We start from the raw sequence: 22,354 nt of genomic DNA, 5'->3' as shown, positions 1-22,354 counted from the left end.
AGAGAGAGAGAGAGAGAGAGAGAGAGAGAGAGAGAGAGAGAGAGAGAAGTTGCTAAGACACAAAAAGTAAGCAAACTTACAAGGCTCAGAAAATTATTATCACAAAGCTCATCTAAAAGGTTACAAAAGCAGTAACCAAGTAACCAAGGAGCGGAAATGCTCCTACTGACCCAGTTTCTAGCAAGTTACCCAGAAGCCTTAAGGAAGAAGGCTTCATGAGTTGTGTCCCCAGTGCTGGGATGAGTTGGGTGATGAGTTGCCTATGAGTCACCCATACTCCTGTAGAGAGTTCAAAGAAAATCACTCGTTCACTATATTGGCCTTGGATGAAATCACTTCCTTGCTCTGTCTTAGTACCAGGAATGGTGGCTCATACCTATAATTCTATTCCATCACTCACAGGGTAAAGGTCTAGGTAAAATTTCAAGCCTGGGGATCACAAGATAGAGATTAACCTCGACTACACAGGTAGTTCAAGGACAGCCTGGAATATATAAAACCATGGACCTAAATAAACGAATAAATACTTAATTTAATAAAAAGAAGTAGAGGTGCATTTCAATAGTAGCAGGATTCTAAGTCTTCACTAAACACATTCTCAGGTCAGAAATACAAACCCCATTCAGAAAATGTACAAGTTCCTGTACAGACTCATTACCCTCAAATTCCTTCATGTAGAGCTCTGTCAGAAATTCTAGGAAAAAATAATTGATATGTTCGAATTCTCAACATTAACCTTCTTGAAGCTTGGACAAAAAACAATTATTGATCAAGTCTTAGCCATGAATACTCAGCAGAGATCTTCTATAGTTCAATTCTTAGTATTATCACTGGCATTATACATAAACAACCAATTTTCATTCTAATTCTCAAAGAATTAAGTTAAATATGTCAAAATAATTTACTAAGATCAAACAGTTTTAGAATCTTGAGCAGTAAATCACACAGAATTAGTTAGGCACTTACAGTAGAGTAATACAATGAGTAGGCCCAGGTACGGGAGATGTCAAATATCTCCGTAAGCTAATGAAAGGTGGGAAGGTAAAGCAGTGGGGCCTGGCGAGAATGCACTTGCTTTGAAAAACCCATACTCTCTGTTACCTATTGTAAAGTCAGGGCGGTTTTCAATTTTTATGTGACGTTATTCTGTGAATATCTTGATCTAATATGCACTTACTATATATTATGTTCTGACTTGTGAAACATGACTTAAAAATAACACTTTAAAACATATTAAGTCAAAAGCAGCAGAGATAAAGATGCTGGTCACACAAACCCAAACAACATACAATCACATACGTATACATTCATACACATATACATATTCACAAAAGCATACTTATTTACATCATATATATATATATACACATGTATGAACAAACAAATAAATATAAAGACAAACAAATGTGTGTACACACACATATACAAAAAAAATCATATGTACACATACATATACATCCCCCCAAAACACTATATTTTAAGAAATTAAAATAAAATTCTGGTTTGTAACTATGTTTAGAAAGAATATTTATTCTTTTTTTGTAAATTTTGAATTGCTTGTTGGCTTTTGCTATGATATGTATTAAGCACTTATTACCCATTTATATTCAAAACCTGTATTAGATTTTGTAAATTACATCAAGATTATGGGAATTAAATATTATAATATCTCATTATTTTTGTTTTCAAACTGATGATTCCACAGCAGTGTGAATCACTACTACATAGCGTCTCTTCCTAGTCCTTTGGAACGATGGGTTTCCTCCTACTTCTTTTCCTAATCTAACACTTTCTTGGGGGATATTATTGGTCTTATTTGGTTATGCTAAAAAGATGATTCCAAATTATATAAGAAATATTCATGTTTTCATTTATATTTCCTGCATTTATTAAATGAAAGTATCATTTGCTACTTACCAAATGTTTGCATCATCAAATTGAACTGTTATCTTTTGTGAATTGGCTATAATTTATTTACAGATCTCTTGCAATCTGTTCAAGGCTCTGATCCTTAGGAGTGGAGCACTGTATGAAAACAGCATATACAGATATAGACAATAAAATAAAACAGTGTACTGGGGAGGGCCTACCAGGTGACAACGCCAGAGCATGCACCCCTGCCCCAGCTCTCATTTTCCCACAGTTCAGGAAGCTTCTTATTCATTCTGAAGGGCTTCAGCAGAAGGACTAACTAGATAGTTATGCCCACTTTGCCCCATTCATTTATGATAAAGATTCAGTGTGACTAGATGTGACACCAACTCTGAAGTGAGAATGTTGTTTTGAATTCTTAAATAGGAAAGTGGGGAGTCTGGCGGGGGTTATGAAGTAGGTTTAGTGGTCAAGTGGTAAACCTGCCTTGGCTTAAATGCTGACATTGTCTTAAATTCTGTGAGGTGTATTTTCCATCTATCTTTGTAAATAACTGCATTAGTTACTTGGTTACTAAAAAAGAACTTCACAAGCTACAACTGCATAACACAAAATATGGAATACTTTAAGACAAATAGATCTGGAGGCTGGTGATGTAACTTAATAGCAGACCTTTAATCTGTCCAAGGTAATGGGTTTGAGCCCAACACTGGGAAGAGGAGGAACAGGGAGAAAAGAATGGTTAAATCAACAAATGCAAGGCAGTCTGGATTTTCTTTCCTTTTTATACAGTAAGAACAGATAAACATTAAACTAACATTTTATAACACAATAAAAAGTCAATGCTATGCATCTGTAAAAACTAGTTACTCCTGGGTCTGAGGCAAGAGGAAAACCTGAATTTCTGAGTTGTAGTTCATAACGCCTATTCGGTACCCACACTAAGTTCAATATTAGCATGGTAAACCCCCAGGAGCAAAACAATGGCGGAGCTGCCTAAGGAGATTTTAACTGTACCAGCTAGAAAATGAAGCAAATAAAATTAAAAGATAGAAATTCACTTAAAAAATGATAATTGAGTATTTGAACAAAGACTGCCCTAGTCTGAAGACTTTGCTGGAAGAATGCTTTAACTGACTTAATTTATTTTCATTTTTAAAAAGACTGACGGGCTGGTGAGATGGCTCAGTGGGTAAGAGCACCCGACTGCTCTTCCGAAGATCCGGAGTTCAAATCCCAGNAACCACATGGTGGTTCATAACCATCCATAACAAGATCTGACGCCCTCTTCTGGAGTGTCTGAAGACAGCTACAGTGTTCTTACATATAAACAATAAATAAAATCTTTAAAATAAAATAAAAAGACTGAAGTATAAAATAAAATGAATCCATACCCTGGCATTAATTCTAGGAAATTTTTGCATTTGAAATAAATTCCAAATTAATTTTAAATATTTCTACCATATCTACTCACATTTATTCAAATGCCTAAGGATTCAAATGTTAGAATAACTTTAAATTAGTAACCTAATGATTCTGAATCTTGTCAGAAAATATTTTCAGATTTGTAGTTCAATTTTCAAGATTCAGACATACACTATGCAATAGTTACTTTAAATAAGATCACCTCAAAATAAAGCATCACCAACTACTGTACCCTCCCCTAAGACAACAATATCTACCATGTCATAGCAAGCCTCTCACTCTGCACACTGAAATAAGCACCCTGTTTCTAAAGATACTCAGAATGTTTACAACTGCTATATTATCAACACAAAAGACTTTCACAAATGTTTTCTTTTTTTTCTTTAAAGATTTATTTATTATATGTAAGTACACTGTAGCTGTCTTCAGACACTCCAGAGCAGGAGTCAGATCTTGTTATGGATGGTTGTGAGCCACCATTTGGTTGCTGGGATCTGAACTCAGGACCTTCAGAAGAGCATTCGGCGCTCTTAACCGCTGAGCCATCTCTCCAGCCCCTCACAAATGTTTCAAACACTCAAGATCAAATATAAGACAAACCTTTATTTAACAGCTACCAGGTTTTATTTAATGTGAAATAAATACAGATCATCATCATCATCATCATCATCATCATCATCATCCTATATTAAATACACTTCATCCTACCATATGAAAGAGTGATATCAAAACCTATAAGTTAGCTCTTTGATTTAGCCTAGACAGGATGCAGTACCACTATAGGTACAAAGAAATATTCATAGGCTCCATTTTCCCACAAAGGAATGCTATAAAATTTAATGCAGTTATTTGGAATATGCAGCAATGCTTGGCTTCAGTTGATACATTGTCTGTTACATATTTTCAAATCTTTACCAGGGTGATAACATTATATTCTAAATTACTGTTTTTTTAAAGCAATGAAGATTACTAAATTAAGTCAACAAACATATTCTACAGATATTAAAGCTTTGCACATGCAATTATTAAAAGCCTTTCAGGAAGGCTCCCTAAAGACAAGGAAAATGTGTATTTTCTATGTAACATAGAAGGGGAAAGGCGAATTCTTACTGTCCTTTATGAAAGAGAGGCTCTGATATATTCCCAAGACTTTTGGTCTTCCTGTTAGAATCTAAGAGTAGTCTAATCTAAATGATTCTGATTAGTCCTAGTAACCCTGAATAAAGCCATTCTCTTTATGTACTGAACACCACAGCCAATATGGTAAGGACAAGTAATGAGGAAATTGTCTTCTGCTTATCTTTCATTAGAATTTCTTTTTTGATTTTCTGATTTTTGTTGGTTTTTTTGTTTGTTTGTTTGGTTTTGGTTTTTTCGAGACAGGGTTTCTCTGTGCTGTCCTGGAACTCACTTTGTAGACCAGGCTGGCCCGAACTCAGAAATCCGCCTGCCTCTGCCTCCCATTTTCATAAGGCAGAAAATAGTTTTGCTATCCCTACTGACTCAGAGCAGTGCAGAATGTCATTCACACATCTGTGAGGGAAGAGGGCACTGCCTTCAACATCTCACTGCTTTAATGGTCGGTCTTAGACTTGGTCATCACAATTCACATACACATACATTATTCTGAGTCGGGGACATGCATGCACACAAAAGCAAAATAAGGATTACACCAGAGAATCCCAAAAGCACAAGACTTCAGCAAGCTAAGTATGCTTTTCCTCAAGGGCAGATAATTCTGAATATGTTAAGTACATAGTAGTACATAAGAAAAATGAGTATATAGTTATAAATAATCTGAAAGCACATTATTAGCTTGGTTACAGTTGACTGAATGTTTCATTTGTAAGCACAAGATCTAAACAGCATTTCTCAGAAAATACTTTCCCATGTATTCCTACACAAGTATGCAATCCAGCACCTTTGCCAGAGCAGACTCTGAGCACTTACCAATCCAAAATGGCTTAGCTGCCAGGAAAAAGCCTTCAGGGAACTACATATATTTATTTTATGAGAATCATACCTTATATTAAGAAAATCACGAAAAATTATATAATTACCTTGTCGAGTAGGATAACCCTGTTAAATATAAGGTTCTGTTGCTCTGGATGGAGCACTATGTTTTATTTTACAAGCTCCGTTGTTTTGAATAACTAAGACAGGGATTGTGGGATTGCTGTGATAGTCCTGACCATGCTTATATTTGGAGGAATGTGGATTTGGGGACTTTAAGAAAGCAGTAGAAGGGGCTGGTGAGATGGCTCAGTGGGTAAGAGCACCCGACTGCTCTTCCGAAGATCCGGAGTTCAAATCCCAGCAACTACATGGTGGCTCATAACCATCTGTAACAAGATCTGACGCCCTCTTCTGGACTGTCTGAAGACAGCTACGGTGTACTTACATATAATAAATAAATAAATCTTTAAAAAAAAAAAAAAAAGCAGTAGAAAACTAACCAGTACCCCCAGAGAAAGTGTGTCTAACTGCATATGTAGCAGAAGATGGCCTAGTTGGCCATCATTGGAAAGAGAGGCCTTGGTCTTGCGAAGATTATATGCCCCAGTACAGGGGGATGCCAGGGCCAAGAAGTGGGAGTGGGTGGGTAGAGGAGCAGGGCAGGGGGAGGGTATAGGGACTTTTGGGATAGCATTTGAAATGTAAATGAAGAAAATATCTAATAAAAAATTTGAAAAAAAGAAAGCAGTAGAATGCTTTAAGAAGAGCTTAGTGGGCCATACTCATAGAAGTATGAAACACAGTGGTGCTGAGGGTGATTTAAACTCTGGGGGCCTGGACCAAGAGGTTTCAGAGGAGAACTTTAGCATGATGCCTAGAGATTGTCCTTCGGATATTTTGGTGAAGAAGGTGGCTAATTTTTGCCTTTGAAGAGTCTTCTGCCTTAGGCTAAAATAAAGATTTAGAGATCTAGAAACAACCTAGCATAGACTCTGCCCTAAAAGGAAAAATACAAAATGTCTGATCAAAGACTAAAGGAGTACAAGGAAGGGGAATGGAGTCTCTGTTCCCGAATAATAAATGGAGTTAAGGGAATGGTGGCCACAGGGAAAGATACCACTCACCTAAGCTTATTATTTATATCATTGCAGTTAAATAAGTTAGGTATTGTTATGACCTGGTTATTGCTCTCATTTGAACATAAGAAAATACTATTGTGTGTCAAATCGACAAGGGATGGATTGTGATGGCTATTCTCAGTTGTCAACCTGCATGAAATGTATGGAATGAACTGTAATCTGGAAATATAGGGCACACCTGTGAGCCAGATCTTTTGGCATAGGGGATTAAAGGAATTAAAGAACAACTTATGTCCATGTGTGGTACATGCCTTTATTCCCAGGAGACATGGGCAAGCAGATTTCTTAGTTCAAGGCCAGGATGATATTGAGTAAGTTCCAGGTAAAGAAAAGCTTACGCCTAGGCAAGGTAGTACATGCCTTTAATACCAGCATTCAGAAGACAAATGCAGATCTCTGAGTTCAAGGTCAGTCTATAGACCAAGATCCCAGATAACCAAGGTCAGGCAGTGAAATAAATCATCAAAAACAGGAAACCTGAGAAGAACAAGAGGGTCAAGTTCCCCCTCCAGCAAGCTGCAGAACTTAGGACCTTCAGCCACATGGCTCTGGCTTTAGAGTCAAGAATGAAAGCACTTACTGGGACAATTGATACTAGTCAGCTGGAACTACAAAATTAGTGGTGATTAAGACAAGAGCAGCATCACCAAAGTGAAATCTGTTAAGTGTTTTCTGAGAGCACAAGAAAGCTGAGTTCCAGAAACAGACCTTGCTCTGACAGCCAAACTTGGTATGTGTAAGAATCACCCAGGTGGTACAGATTTTGAAGGCATGAAAGGTCATGGAGAGCAGCTGGGGCTTACCACTGTGAGAGGCCAGGAAAGGCCATAGGAGAGAGTGAAGCCTCAGTGGTACTAAAGACCCAGAACTGAAGTGGCTATGCAGAAAAGAAAAAAAAAAAAAGAAAAAAAAGAAAAAAAAGAAAAAAAAAATGAGGTTTAGCACTGTGACAGAGCCTATGAAAGGCTATTGGTCAAAGTGTAGCCTAGTTGCAGTGCAGCATATTGGAGAATCCAGTAGGACTGGATGACCACCAAAAACAGCAGCAGCAGTAGAGCCAAGACTGCTACAGATGGCAGAGCAGGAGAAGTAATTCAAGACCTTTGGAGGGAACCAGAATAACATGTGTGGATCCTGGACACTGGAACAAAAAGCTGGAAAGGTGTAGATGACTTGGAGACCCGAAGATGTTAGAAATGCCAGAGCCATGAAATACCTGCCCAGGAAAGCTGCTAACAGGGAGTTGAACCAGCCCAAGGGAAAGAGATGTAGTCAACAAAGCAGAAAGGAGTTGGACATCAGACAGGGAGAGTTTGCCCAGATGGGTTTTGGTCTTGCTTTGGTCTAGTATTTCCTCACTATACTTTGAAATGGTAATGTATACTATGTGATGCTGGAAGTATGCTTTTTTATTTCAATTTTATAGGGATTACAGTTAAGAAATTGCATGATTCTCAGTAGGTACTTTGAATGGTGGACTTTTAAACATTAAGACTGTGAAAGAAGAGTATGGGAACTTTTGAAGTTGAACTATACCCACTGTGCATTATGTTATAACTACAAGCCTATGAGGGCCAGGGAATAGAATGTGGAGGTTTGAAGAGGTTTGCCCCCCATAGATTCATCTGTTTCAATGCTTGGCTATAGGGAGTGGCACTATTTAGGGTGTGGTCTTATTTATATGGGTGTCACCTTGCTGGAGGAAGTGTATCACTGTATAGGCAGGCTTTGAGGTCTCCTATGCTCAAGCTCTGCTCAGAGCTGTAGGAGACACTCCCCTCCTGCTGCCTACAGATCAAGATGTAGAACTCTTGGCTCCTCCAGCACCATATCTGCACACTACCATGCTTCCTGCCAGAGACTGAGTCTCTGAAACTGTAAACCAGCCCCCAGTAAATATTTTTCTTTATAAGAGTTTCCCTGGTCATGGTGTCTCTTGACAGCAATGAAATCTAAGACACAAACCAACGAAAAACATTGCTAAATGGTCCTGAAGGAAATAAGGAATAACAATGTAGTGGTTTGAACAGGTTCCATACCCAAAGACTCGTTTGAATGGTTGGCCCACAGAGTGAAACTTTTAGGAGGTGTGTCTTTGTCTAATAGATGTGCCCTTATTGGAGGAAATGTGTCACTATGTGAGTCGCCATTGAAGTTCTATGCTGAAGTTCTGCTTGGTGTAAAGATTTACTTCCTGGCAACCTGAAGAAGAGCCTTCTCCTTTCTGCTTTTGAATCAAGATTCACACTCTCTGCTCCTCCAGCACCATGTCTGCCTGCATGCTGCCATGAATCCTGCCATGAAGATAATAAACTAAACCTCTAAAACTGTAAGTCAGTCCCAATAAAATGTTTGCCTTTATTAGCTGTCTTTGCCATGGTGTCTTTTAACAGCAATAAAACCTAAACTAAAAAACAGAGCAAGAGGGTCGTCTTAGAAACAGGGATGACCAGATAAAGCTGCAGCGCAATCTGCTGTCCAACCACAGCAAAGTTAGAGTGTTAAGGCAACACTGTAAAACATAACATCCTACTAGGAAGACTGAGAAATAAGCTCTGAAATAGCCTCCAAATCAAAAAATCCAGTTTGATATCAAACCTCCAATTTGGAAGAGGTAATGAGTTTGACAATCACAGGATGTGACTTCTAATCAACCAAAGCCAGACCTTAAGAATGAAGTTTTCTTCACTGCATACCTACAGGTCACTAATAATTTCAGTGGAAACCAATAAAATATCATCAAAAACCACTACAACAGCAGAAGGGACAAGGGAAGGAGTACTGGACCCAGGCAGTACACTCTATTCTCACCTCTCGTCTCCAGACCAGCAACAACACAAATCAAGCAGTCTCAGTAAATGTAGCTTTTCTCTCTTTCAACAGCCATATACAGTAGGGACAGATTTCTCTACCAACCAAACTTGATAACTTATAATCAACAACCTCCAAAGAAAATGGTTAGGTGCTTTTCATTAAAAAATAGCCTTTTGTAATAATTCCTTTCTCAGACATCAAATTAGAAATTTGGAATAATGTGAGGTTACATGTTTTATAGAGTGTATGAATTAATGATTTATATAAGTGTATATACATTATAAAGAAGATTCAGAGCACTAATGTTATGTACACTCATCCATTATTGGTCTATCTTTTATCACACAATTACATTATAATCAAGCCATGTGCAAAAGCCCCAAGTCCTTCCATAGCTGTGAGGAAGCAGCAGTCTGTTTACAAAGTAACAAAAGCTTTACTCAGAAGCACCTACAAGTCATGACTTCTCCCGTTTAGAAAAAATTCAAAGGAACAAATAATAAGACTAACAAAGCTAAAAGCCTGTTTACTACAATCCATAACTAACATATACATTGTATCAGTAATGAGCAAAACAGGTAAATTTGTGCCTAAAACACAATTTCAAATGGCTAAAAGTTATATATAATATTAAAAATTAGTGAGGTGATGATCTACCTTGGATATATCAAAAATATAGAAACAAAAAACAAAGTCTAAAAGAAACTCACATCATTTGCTAATTTGTACTCATTTGTAGGCAATGATTAGGTTAGCATCTAAGATGCAGCCATCCAAATCTCTAAAATCTGTTTACTACCTTATATGAAAAAAATGTGTGCTGACAGGAGCCTGACAGAGCTGTCTCCTGAGAGACTCTGCCAGTGCCTAACAAATGCAGAAGTGGATGCTCACAGACAAACACTGGACTGAGCATGGGGTCCCCAATGGCAGAGTTAACGAAAGGACTAAAGGAGCTGAAAGGGTTTGCAACTCCATAAGGAAGAACAACAATATCAACAAGTCCCCCCAGAGCTCCCAGGGACTAAACCACCAACCAAGAAGTACACATGAAGGGACCCATGGCTCCAGCGCATATGTAACAGAGGACAGCCTTGTCGGGCATCAGTGAGAGAAGACTCTCCTGGTCCTGTGAAGGCTCGATGCCCCAGTGTAAGGGAATGTAAGGATGGAGAGGTAGGAGTGGATGGGTGGGGGACTGGGGTGGGAAACATCCTCATAGAAGCAAGGGGAGTGGGGGATGGAATAGGGAGGGTTTTTTGGGGGGAAAGGGGAGTACCAGGAAAGGGGGGATAACATTTGAAACGGAAATAAAGAAAATATCCAATTTTAAAAAAATGAAAAAGACAAACAAGCAAGCAATATATATATATATATATATATATATATATATATATATATATATATATATATATGGGCTTGAACATTGTTTGTCCTGGATTGACTATATACTGGATCTCCATCCTGTTAATTAGCAAGGAAAAGACCCTACTCTTACAACTCTACAGAAGTAAATTTAGCAAGCTATGGTTCATTCATATATTTGAATGCTTGGTCTCCACTTGGTACAAGCATTTAAGAATGATTAAGAGGTAATGTCACTGGATTTGAGGTTTTAAAGCCCACGTCTATACCACCTACAAGCCTTTGCTACCACTCAAAGCAAAGCCATGTCACCTGGCCCATAGGAAGGGAAGAGTGAGGGGGAGTACCTACACAGGACATGTGGAACATTTTAAATTAGCTAGCCTAATATATATGTATCAATAGTTATGTGCCCAACGAACTAAACAAAAAAAGTGTCCAAAACCAAATAAAGAAGTAATATAATAGCCGGGCATGGTGGCACACGCCTTTAATCCCAGCACTTGGGAGGCAGAGGCAGGCGGATTTCTGAGTTCGAGGCCAGCCTGGTTTACAAAGTGAGATCCAGGACAGCCAGGGCTATACAAAGAAACCCTGTCTCGAAAAAAACAAAAAGTAGTAATATAATGAGTGATTTCACATGCATATGATTTCTCCCATTATAGCGAGTCTTTAAAGAGGACTTTCTAATTTTGTTGAAAAATAAATTACTTTCCTGAATATACATATCATATCTAGCAAGAATAGAAAAATTGGACTTAGATCCACTTCTTTAACACCTCAGCCAGCTAAGGTTCTAAGGTATACCAGCATCCACAATTCTTCACTGGTGGTTGTCCACTCCTACTACAAAAATGTAGAAAAATGAGCTCATTTCCAATGACTATAAACAGGAAGAAATGTCTTATTTTGGTCAATTCCACCCAATAGTTTTTGAAGCCTGTAATAAACAAGCAGTAGGCCATTTTTCTGATGACCCAAATATCTAAAATAGCTTACTTATTCTGCCAAATTTAAAGATGCAAAAGACATAACGTCACAGTACAACTTCATGTTTATGGCAAGATTTCAACACAGAAGAAAGCATTTCACTTCAATGCAAGCAGTGAACAGGTATTTCCAGACAGATAACAAATACCTAAATTAAGTCAGGATCAGAGAAACCATCTAAACAGTCCCAGTACCCCTAAAGAAATAGAAGCAGTCACTAAGTCTTCCAACCAAATAAAGCCCAGGACCAGATGGGTTTAGTGAAGAATTCTATCAGACCTTCAAAGAAAAGCTAATTCCAATATTCCTCAAACTATTCCACAAAATAGAAACAAAAGGAACACTACCCAAAACTGTGAAGCCACAGTTAGACTGCGTATTCTCCCTTGGAGATGGAACAGTTTCTGTCTAATCAGGAACCTGTCACAATTTCCTTTCATAAAGGACTTCATAAGAGATTTTATTTTCTACTTCTATCATGTTTAACGTTCCAAACAGATTTTAAAAACTGGTTTAGTACATATATATTACTTTTAGCTTCAGAAGATATCATGTGTATTTAAGAGGCATTTAACTATTATAGATTATTTTGATGACTTAAAAAATGTCAATACTGAACTGTATATTTTAAAATAAATTGTATTAATTTAATAAAAAAAAAATGACTGACCTCAATGCAAGCATTGAGGTTACAGGCCAAGATATACATGCTGAATATCCTATTTCTCATTAGACAAAGAATGATGCTGTTTAGTAGGAACTAGTTCAGTTTTATGCCTTTGTAAGCAGTCCCTCAGAAATAGGCACTAATCATTTTCTTCAGTTGTGTAGTCATGCAAACTTGCCTGTGCTTGACTGAATAACCCCAAACATTCTCATACAATTCTAATTACTATGTAGCTAACAAACTAGACAAGACAGTAACAGAAATATAGAAAATCAGATGGGAGCTTGTTGAAAAAGACGGGATTCAGTAGGAGTGAGAAGAGGATATAAAGAGGTTCTGAAGGCTAAATGACCAAAGTACGATTACACAAGTATATGCAGGACCCTGTCAAAGAACCAAAACAAACATTTAACAAGTGAGTTGCCAAAGAGTAGAACTTTTTATGTATTTTAGTGTTATACAATCTTCTATTACACCTGTAAATAACTTAAGAGTGATTTTCCCTAAGTTCATGAAATGGTCCTACATACAATCTTTCTCAGAGTAGGATGAACACTCACTTGTATCATGACATAGCTAGGAAAAGGCCTATAAGCTTCATTTATCATTTTCTCCCTGACTATGTCAAATTCATATACTCTGAAATAATTCCATTAAGACCAAGCCCTCTCCCAGTTTGCTTCTCCCTAAAAGCCATAGGAATGGGTAATATTATCAATTGTTCTGAAGATGTTTCTGTTTTAATGCCAAGATGAAAGCAATTCAATTCAAGAAAAACTGTTGCAGATGAAAATACACAGTACATGAAATAAAAGTGTTTTTAAAACTAAAACTATAAACAAAACTTTATATAAGTTTAATGTTATTGTTTATATGAACTAAAACAAATACAGAGTTTTAAAATTAAAACTACAAACAAATCTTTATACCAAGTTTATCGTTAAGATATAAAATATGTTTTACTTTGTTACCACTAAGTATAATTTTACATTAAGGAAGTCTTAATTTCTATTTACTATACTTTCTCAATCACCAACAGTTCTAAATTTAGCTAATGACTTCCTTCTGTAACCTTCTGTTTTCTAAACAACTGACAACTTTAATGAGAAGTTCAAATCTCATTTTACACTCAGCCAAGAAAAATGCTGCAGGAAATGCAAATGGCAGCTCTGAGAGTGAACGTAAGCATTGACAGAAAAAACCCCGTCAGAGTAAAATGTCCTGTAACAATCTCAAAATAGACAAATTCAGTAATGAGTGACCATTCATCGTATGAAAAGTAAATATAGCTAACCTGGCAAACACTAATGTAGTGAGAGGCACAGTGTGAATGGGAACACGACTGCTGCACACGCTCATTAGGTACCTACTACATGGGCTTCACTTGTCAGGGGAAACTTACCAACTTAGCAACCTTTCCGTAGTCAATCCATCTGACTGTAGCAAAATTTGTAGACTCGGCACAATTGAAACCATGATTGAAACCAGCATGATATCCATAAGGAAAAGTGATCATAAACTCTCCAGCCTCCTGGGTGATCTGTGGAGTTTGAGGAGACAGAATGTTCAATAACTTTCCAAATAATTTAATGATTAAGATATATTCCCATTTTCTTTTTTTTTAAATCAAAAAAAAAAAAAAAAAAAAAACACTGTCAAAATATCACAACTGTTTTAAAATAACAGAAGTTGTGGATATTGTTTTGGCTCAGTGGTTAACATTGCCTGATAACTTGGGTTCAATCTATGGACCACAATGCAAACAGTGTATATTGTCAGCGATCACAGAACTGAATGTGAACATCTCATCTACAGATACAACACAGAAAAAGGATTCACTATTGCCATCTATGTTCTGCAAGCCTTATGACCCCAAACCTCTCCCATTTGTGATATTGTATTTATCATTACTGCTCCTTCCAGATATTCTCTATATTCTTGATGGTAAGTCTAATAATGGTGAGCATATACTTATGGAAAAAAATTACCATTAGAACAAACATAAAATATCTACATTTATTTGCAGTCCTGAACAGCAACTATAGTTGGCAAAAGAATGAATAAATAAACAACGTGAAATCAGAACCAAAAGAATAATAGTGAGGGACAAAATTGTCAATCCTAGAAAAGATACCAACTATTATTCATCATGGTTTTTAACAAATAAGAAAGTGAAGAAGGATTTATAAAATCTTAAAGAAATGAAAAAAATTTTTTTCACCATCCAGTTCTCACTGCCCAAAGATTCCTCTAAAACATTTGAAACAAAGCCCAAATAATGTTGTGTTTGAAGTTACTGACAAAAAGGAAACAATTCTCTTGACATTCCAGTTCTAAAATTTTGGGAAGTAAATGAATCATGTAGAGATGCGTATTCACATATTTCACAAAGTATATAAATATAGAAGTGTAGACTGCAAACAAACTACCATCTTGGCCTTGTTAGTTGCTGATTGTGAAATGTCCTGAAACTACATTACTGGCCTAATTTAAGGAAAACCAGATTATCACATCAAGCTGAATGAAAAATCCTATTTTGAACAAAGCTTTGCCCCTAAAAGAAGATAACACTGGGAACTTTGTCATGCTGGGCTGTAGTTCTCTTTTATTTCAAAGGAGCTAGTTCTCCTCCTTCCCAACCTGTGGGACCCCCTCCTTGAGATACTTCATGGACTTTCCCTTTCCCCATGCCACAAGGCCCACCCAGCTCTCTGAGGGTTCCCACAAACACACTTAGGTCCACTCCTTCTCACTTCAAAGGTTCTTCCTGAACTTCACATCCCCCCTTCCTAGCCCATAGGATTAAAAGAACTCTCATGTTCATGGATTGCTAAATTTATCAAAAGCAACCTCTAGATTCAATGTAATTCCTATCAAAATTTCATGCAATTCTTCACAGAAATTGAAGAAAAGAATCACAAAATTCATACAGAAACACGAAAGACCTAGGATAACCAAAATAGCATTAAACAATAAAAGCACTGCTAGAAGCTTTACCATCATTGAATTCAAATTATATTATAGAGTTATGGAAATGAAAACAGTACAACAATGCCATAAAAACATTGATCAATGGAATAAAATTGAGAGCCAGATATGAGCCCACATTACTACAGCTACTAACAAAGAGGTCAGAAGCAAATTGGAGAAAAGACAGTATCTTCAACAGATAGTACCAGTCAAACTTGGTATGTACACTTAGAAGAATGAAATTATATATTAATTTCGACCATACACAAAAGTCAACAACCATATATGAAAAACTTTAACATAAGACTAAACACCATGATTTAATAGGAAATGTACTTTAATTTATAAGGACATGAAAGAGCTTTCTGAGTCAGGCAATGGTGGTTCACACCTTTAATCCCAGCAATTAGGAGGCAGAGGCAGAGGCAGAGGCAGACAGATCTCTGAGTTCAAGACCAGCCTGGTCTACAAAGTGAGTTCCAGGACAGCCAAGGCTATACAGAGAAGCCCTGTCTTGAAAGCACACACACACACACACACACACACACACACACACAAAGAGCTTTCTGAACAATACCCAGTAGCACAGGCATTCAGACTATCAAATGGGAACTAGTAAAACTAAAAACCTTCTATAAAGTAAAGGACATGATAATTCATGTAGTCTGTAGAAAGGGGGTGGGGTTATTAAACAATGAGACATCCGGAAGAAAGCAGTTATCTAGAAGACAGAAAATCCTGAAAAGCAAACCAAGTAAACAAACAAAAACAAAACCTGGCACGTGAAAGTCAGCAGAGTTTTCAAAAAAAGAAGGAAAAATGACTGTGAAATCTATCTTTTTAAAGTCTACCATCCTTACCCATCAAAGAGATGAAAACTGAAACTAGTTTGAAACTCATCTTACCTCCTCCGTCAATGACAACAAATCTGCCGTGCTGTGAGGAAAGAAATAACTTTATGTACTTTGGAAAAAGTACAAGCTGGTAGAAGCGAATAGGAAAATCAGTAAGGAGCTAACTCAAAGAGCTAGAAATAGATATATGATACAACCCAGTTACAGCCTATCTGGAATATCCTCAATGGAATCTATGGCTTACTACAGAAATACTTGTTCCTCCCTGTTCCTTGCTGTGGGATTCATAATGCCTAGGGAAAAAAGCAGCCTAGATACCTACCAACATAAAAATGTGTATAGAAAATGTGCTATGAATAGAATGCTACTCTTTCAGAGGACCTGAGTCAAGTTCTTAGCGCCATGCTGAGGACCCACAACCACCTGTTAACTCTATGCGGGGAATCTGATGGCCTCTTCTGGCTTCCAGGGACACCATCACTGACTTGTACTGACTTGACTGAGTCAGCTCAGAATATCTATACCATATCCCCTCCCCACAAAGCTTGAGAATCATTATGGAAGAGAGGACAGAAAGATAAGAGCCAGAGATAGTACATATCTGCAGAGAAACATATCTGCCAGACATGACAACACCATTTCACATATGAGCTCAGAGCAGCTGTAACTGTATAGACAAAAACTGTACAAGATCATTCAAGCCACTAAATTAGTATGGATGGAAAAGGAGATCATGAAGTTCTACCATAGGAGCTACTGGCAACTGATGTCTCCTGTTTTGTTTTTGTTTTTTGTTTTTTTAACTGTGCCCCCCCCCCAAGAATCTATTCATCCTCTGGTACATGGTTCTACAGCCATGCACATATACGTATTAATAAGTAGACACTGTGAGTTTTTTAAAAAAAAAAAAAGAAAGAAAAAGAAAGGGCATTATATTTGGAGAAAAAAGTGACCATGGGTTAAGGAAAATGCTGGATGGAAAGAATAGTGGGTGCATATTATATTTATGTATGAAATACTCCAACAAAAAATTAAACATATATAAACCCAAGCAAATACATTTTAAAATATTTAATTATGATTTAAATTAATTATTGACGTTATAGAACAGGAGTTTAAATTTCTCTTCACCTGTCATAAGTATTATTTAGTAATCCAAGACCACGTACTGCCATTTTGAACTTTTCTTAAATACAAATATCCTATGATAAGAAAAAAATCAACTTGTAAAGTCAGAGAGACACTAACCTTGTCAAAGGGAATGCCGTACTTCTTCAGCACTGAGGGGGAAATCAGGGTCATCTTGTGCCGGAGAAATGCATCACAGCCTTGGGAGCTACTGGGAAAAAAGCCTAAAGATCAACATAATGTAGTCAGTTAAATATAACATTTCATGGTGTTTGTAAAATGTACTTCAATTCTAATGTTCTTAGAACAATTACTAAAAATCAGCCCAAGTACTAATCCTTAAAAAGTAATGTATGCCGGGTGGTGGCGGCGCACGTCTTTAATCCCAGCACTTGCAAGGCAGAGGCAGGTGGATTTCTGAGTTCAAGGCCAGCCTGGTCTACAAACTGAGTTCCAGGATAGCCAGGCTACACAGAGAAACCCTGTCTCAAAAAAAAAAAAAAAAAAAAAAGTACTATATATGTCAAAAAGGTTGTTATTTTCAAAACTATTTACCCAGAATTACATTTATACATACAAAATCACTAAATTTTAAGAATTTCAATTTGGCACATATTTGAAATGCAGTTGCCAAATATACAGTACGTACCTGTTCAAACTTCCTGTTCAAGTAGAAAGTGAGATTAAGAACACCTGTACTAGCCAATCCCTCAGTGGAGACTGAGAACTAACCGTTCTGAAAGCACCGCTTCCAAAAACCTGAGACACTATATGCACCAAACACTTCCTTATCTTCCTGCTTATTTCACACTAACAACTACTAACTTACAATATCCTATAATAACTATGTTTGGTAACAACTAAATTATTTCAAAGTCACAGACAGCATTTTATGGGTTTTTTTAGATTTTATTTATTTTATGTATTTGAGTACACTGTACCTGTCACCTACACGCAACTCAGAGTAGGTTACCTTGACGAAAAACTCATTAGTACTCAACTAATTAGGAAAAAAAAGTATGTTTGTGTTAGATTGATTTCAGATATCCTCATCCACACAAGGCCTATGGGCAACAAGGTAGATATAAATGATTAATCATGAATCATCGTATAACGGTGTAGAATAAATTCAGAAACTTTTAGATATTTTAAATGGTTGTTTATGCTACAGTGCTCAGATGAGGGGGAGGGAGAGAAGGGGGAGAGAGAGAGAGAGCGAGAGAGAGAGCGAGAGCGAGAGCGAGAGCGAGAGCGAGAGCGAGAGAGCGAGAGAGAGAGAGAGAGAGAGAGAGAGAGAGAGAGAGAGAGAGAGAGAGAACAATAGCTAGTATACAGACAAAGGATTTTAAGGAACAACTTGGTAGAAAAAAGTATTGTAAACTAAACAGTTGGCTCACTCAGCAGTTAAAAGCCTCTAGTGTTCTTTCAAGACCTGAGTCCAGTTCTTAGCACCATCCTAGGAGGCCCACAACCACCTGTAACATTAGCTACAGGGAATCTGATGGTCTTTTCCGGTTTCCAGAGATACCTTCACTGACTCATACATATCACAGACAGATAGGCAGACAGACAGTCAGACAGACAGACAGACACATGACTAATTTTTAAAAAATAAGTCTTTTTTTCGTAAGTACATTCTGGGTAAGCAACTTCACCTATTTAAAAATAGAAAAGGGACAGAGAGGGACTAAAATCAGTTCTCTATGGAGACATTGGGAATACTACCATCCTTTACAAGACTAACACAAATAAAAATGTAACTTTACCCTGTAGGGTCATTTTCACAGCAATCTAAGGATGTTTAATAATCATGAAATATACCCTGCAGGTGGAACAATAATATGAACTAACCAGTAACCCCTGAGCTTGTGTCTCTAGCAGCATATGTAGCAGAAGATGGCTTAATCGGCCATCACTGGGAAGAGAGGCCCCTTGGTCTTACAAACTTTATATGACCCAGCACAAGGGAAGGCCTGGGCCAAGTAGTGGGAGTGGGTGGGTAGGGGAGCAGGGGTGGGGGTGGGGGTATAGGGAACTTTCGGGATAGCATTTGAAATGTAAATAAAGAAAATAATAATTAAAAAATTTAAGAAAAAAGACAAAAATAATCATGAAATATAAACACTAAATAAAACTTTAATGGATCGGATGTAAAGGTGGTACTGTATAATGATTAAGTGTGCACAATTAAATGTCCTAAGCCTTCTCAAAGGAGAAAGGAAGGCATCCAACTGTAGCTGGTCATCAAATTCAAAACCCATCCAACAATGTCAATAATAAAATCCAAATAGATCTGTGAAGCTTTCCAAATATGTAACTTTGTGCAGCACTATATTTTGAGCTAAATTTTAAATTAAAATCACCAAAGAAAAAGGTGTCCATGAATTTGCTTCTGAGGTGGATTTGTAATCAGGACATGAACAGTGGGAAAACATTATAATTTAACTTAAATTAGAAAACTACTAAAGGATGGTACAGTTCGACACCTATATACACCTACATATACACACAAATTTTAAAAAATGAAAAAGCAACTGAAAGGCAAATTCAAACTTTCAGATAAAATATTCATAGGTATCAAATACAGGCCTTATAGCTTTGAGATAAAATACTCATAGATGCCACAATCATTCAAGATTTCATTAAAAATCAAAAACGAATGCACTTGTGCATAAAAGGTGGCTACAGTGGTTACACTGTAAAGGCAAGATAATGGAAAACATCTCAACCTGCTTTTCATTTTATGTTTTGCACATTGCTTTGATGTAGCTATAGTCTATAGTCTATCATATGTACTGCACTATTTTATCATTATCATTATCTGGATGGTATCTGCACAACAGATACAAATCTTTCACTGTCTTACAGGACTTTTTCGTTTGTTTCCTTTCTCAAAATACTGTAAGCAGTTTTAGCTCTCTGTTGATTGAAACCTTGCTCCTCCTTTACCTCCCTGGGATGTCATCTATCATATTTCACAGGATAAACTTCAGTGTTTGAGCCTACGCCACAAAGCCGACATTAGTTCCTCTTAACGTTCTGTAGTGATGAGGTTAATTTAAATTTTGAAATACTTATTACAGAAAAGAATAGCTAGTTTTAACACATTTAGTTTTAACACAGAGTACACTACCTTCACATTCTAAATATATAATCATCTTATAACTTTCTACTCTAATCTATTACCCAAAACAGTATTCAATTACTTCAGTATTCTTGAAAATCATCCTTAAATTCACACTCACAATTAAACTACTCTTATTACTGTAATATAATAAACACTGTCCTGCCAAAATTATAACATTGTGGTTTTTTTTTTTTAAGATTTATTTATTTATTTATTTTAGGTATGTGAGTACACTGTAGCTGTACAGATGGTTGTGAGTCATCATGTAGTTGTTGGGAATTGAATTTTTTTTTTAAAGATTTATTTATTTATTATATGTAAGTACACTGTAACTGTCTTCAGACACTCCAGAAGAGGGAGTCAGATCTTGTTACGGATGGTTATGAGCCACCATGTGGTTGCTGGGATTTGAACTCTGGACCTTTGGAAGAGCAGTCGGGTGCTCTTACCTGCTGAGCCATCTCACCAGCCCAACATTGTGTTTTATAAAGGTGATCCTATGACCACTTTTAATAACTTCCTATAATTTGGGGGAAGGGGATAAATCATAGATGCCATTAATAATTTCTGATCAAACTTTCAAGTCAATGAGGTTTATCAATGCCCTCATTTCATTTCATTTATTTATTTTATTTTATTTTATTTTATTTATTCGAGTACACTGTCGCTGTCTTCAGACACACCAGAAGGTGGCATAGGATCCATTACAGATAGTGGTGAGCCACCATGTGGTTGTTGAGAACTAAACTCAGGACCTTTGAAAAAAGCAGTCACTACTCTTAACCACTGAGCAATCTCTCCAACCCTAAAGATGTATTTGTTTATGTACTGTGTGTGTGTGTGTGTGTGTGTGTGTGTGTGTGTGTGTGTATTTTCCCCCTTTCAGGTTCATTATCAGATCACATGGGACTAGGGTTATAGAAGTTGTGAGCTACCATGTGTGTACAGGGAATTGAACTTAGTACCTCTGGAAGAATAGCCAGCCCTCACACTTCATTTTAAGTGAATGTATATGGTACATAGCAGGAAAACTTTCTTCATCATTTTAATAAAAGGTAACCATAACATAACATATACCAACGCATGAGCAGAAGTGTTCTACTCATTCAAGAGTGAGTTGTGATAGTAGTTGCTACCAGTTATCACTCAAATTCAACTCTAATTGTTATTACAAATAGTTCATGTCCAGCTGACATCTTTGGAGGAAGGGTGGCCAGCAAACAAGATAAATTTCAACAGTGTTTAAGAAAGAAAACAAAGTTGAGAATAGGCACAATATATTGACATGCCAACTGCCTGGTGAAACATTAAGCAGTCAGCTAAACTCATTATGAAGACTATACAACAGAAGAAACATTACCTACTAATATGAAAATAAATAATATTGTTCAATTAGGGAAACATTTAAAAGCTAGCAGTTTGAAGAAGAAATAAATAAATAATCAAACGAACAAACAGACAAACTGCTGAACTACCTCAAAACACAAAGCCTATGATGTAAGAAATTGAAAGCAAGTATTACCTTGGGCTAGTCTTTCAAGTCGCTTCCCATGCTCCGGAGGTATAGCATACCTAAAATGTTAAGAATAAATGAAATATGTAGGTTTATAATATTTTAGCTAGTTTGTGAAGAGTATTTATTCTAAATAAATATCTTCATTTACAAAAACTGAACTGCTCTTAAATGAACTAAGTAGGAAACAAGAATATTAAAAGCCTGTCCCTTAGACACAGAAATGAAGAAAAATGAACATAAACTTCCTACTTAAATGTCACAAATCACCAATAATTTAAAGCTTACAGAACATATGTTCAAGACTACTGAACGCTTGTCTAAGACTGGAGACTACCCACTAACCACAACATTCCTATGTATTGTAGATATTTCTGGACATAGGTATTCTTGTTTAGAAGCTGGTGAGTTTGGGGTATTATTTCATAGAAAACTATCTATAGCCGGGCCTGGTGGCGCAGGCCTTTAATCCCAGCACTCGGGAGGCAGAGGCAGGCGGATTTCTGAGTTCAAGGCTAGCCTGGTCTACCAAGT

General features: G+C 36.9%; 1 protein-coding gene across 3 annotated transcripts in view; it reads right to left on the bottom strand.

Annotated features, from left to right (window-relative positions):
- Kdm4c (lysine demethylase 4C) overlaps positions 1-22,354 on the bottom strand; it is a 150,955-nt gene that overhangs the window by 83,167 nt on the left and 45,434 nt on the right. For 2 of the 3 annotated variants that reach the window (XM_021199596.1, XM_029539771.1), the window contains exons 6-8: positions 21,830-21,879; positions 17,301-17,404; positions 13,631-13,768 (exon numbers count right to left, since the gene is read on the bottom strand). In XM_021199596.1, the coding sequence (XP_021055255.1) occupies positions 13,631-13,768; positions 17,301-17,404; positions 21,830-21,879 (292 nt within the window). Of the gene's footprint in view, positions 1-13,630; positions 13,769-16,103; positions 16,135-17,300; positions 17,405-21,829; positions 21,880-22,354 lie in introns of all 3 variants that reach the window. The other variant, XM_029539772.1, reaches the window with a different exon arrangement.

The sequence above is a fragment of the Mus pahari genome, chromosome 6 (genome assembly GCF_900095145.1).
Source record: "Mus pahari chromosome 6, PAHARI_EIJ_v1.1, whole genome shotgun sequence".
In the NCBI taxonomy this organism is placed as follows: domain Eukaryota; kingdom Metazoa; phylum Chordata; class Mammalia; order Rodentia; family Muridae; genus Mus; species Mus pahari.
Note: the sequence above shows the minus strand (reverse complement) of the source record. Positions and strands in the feature narration are given on the sequence as shown.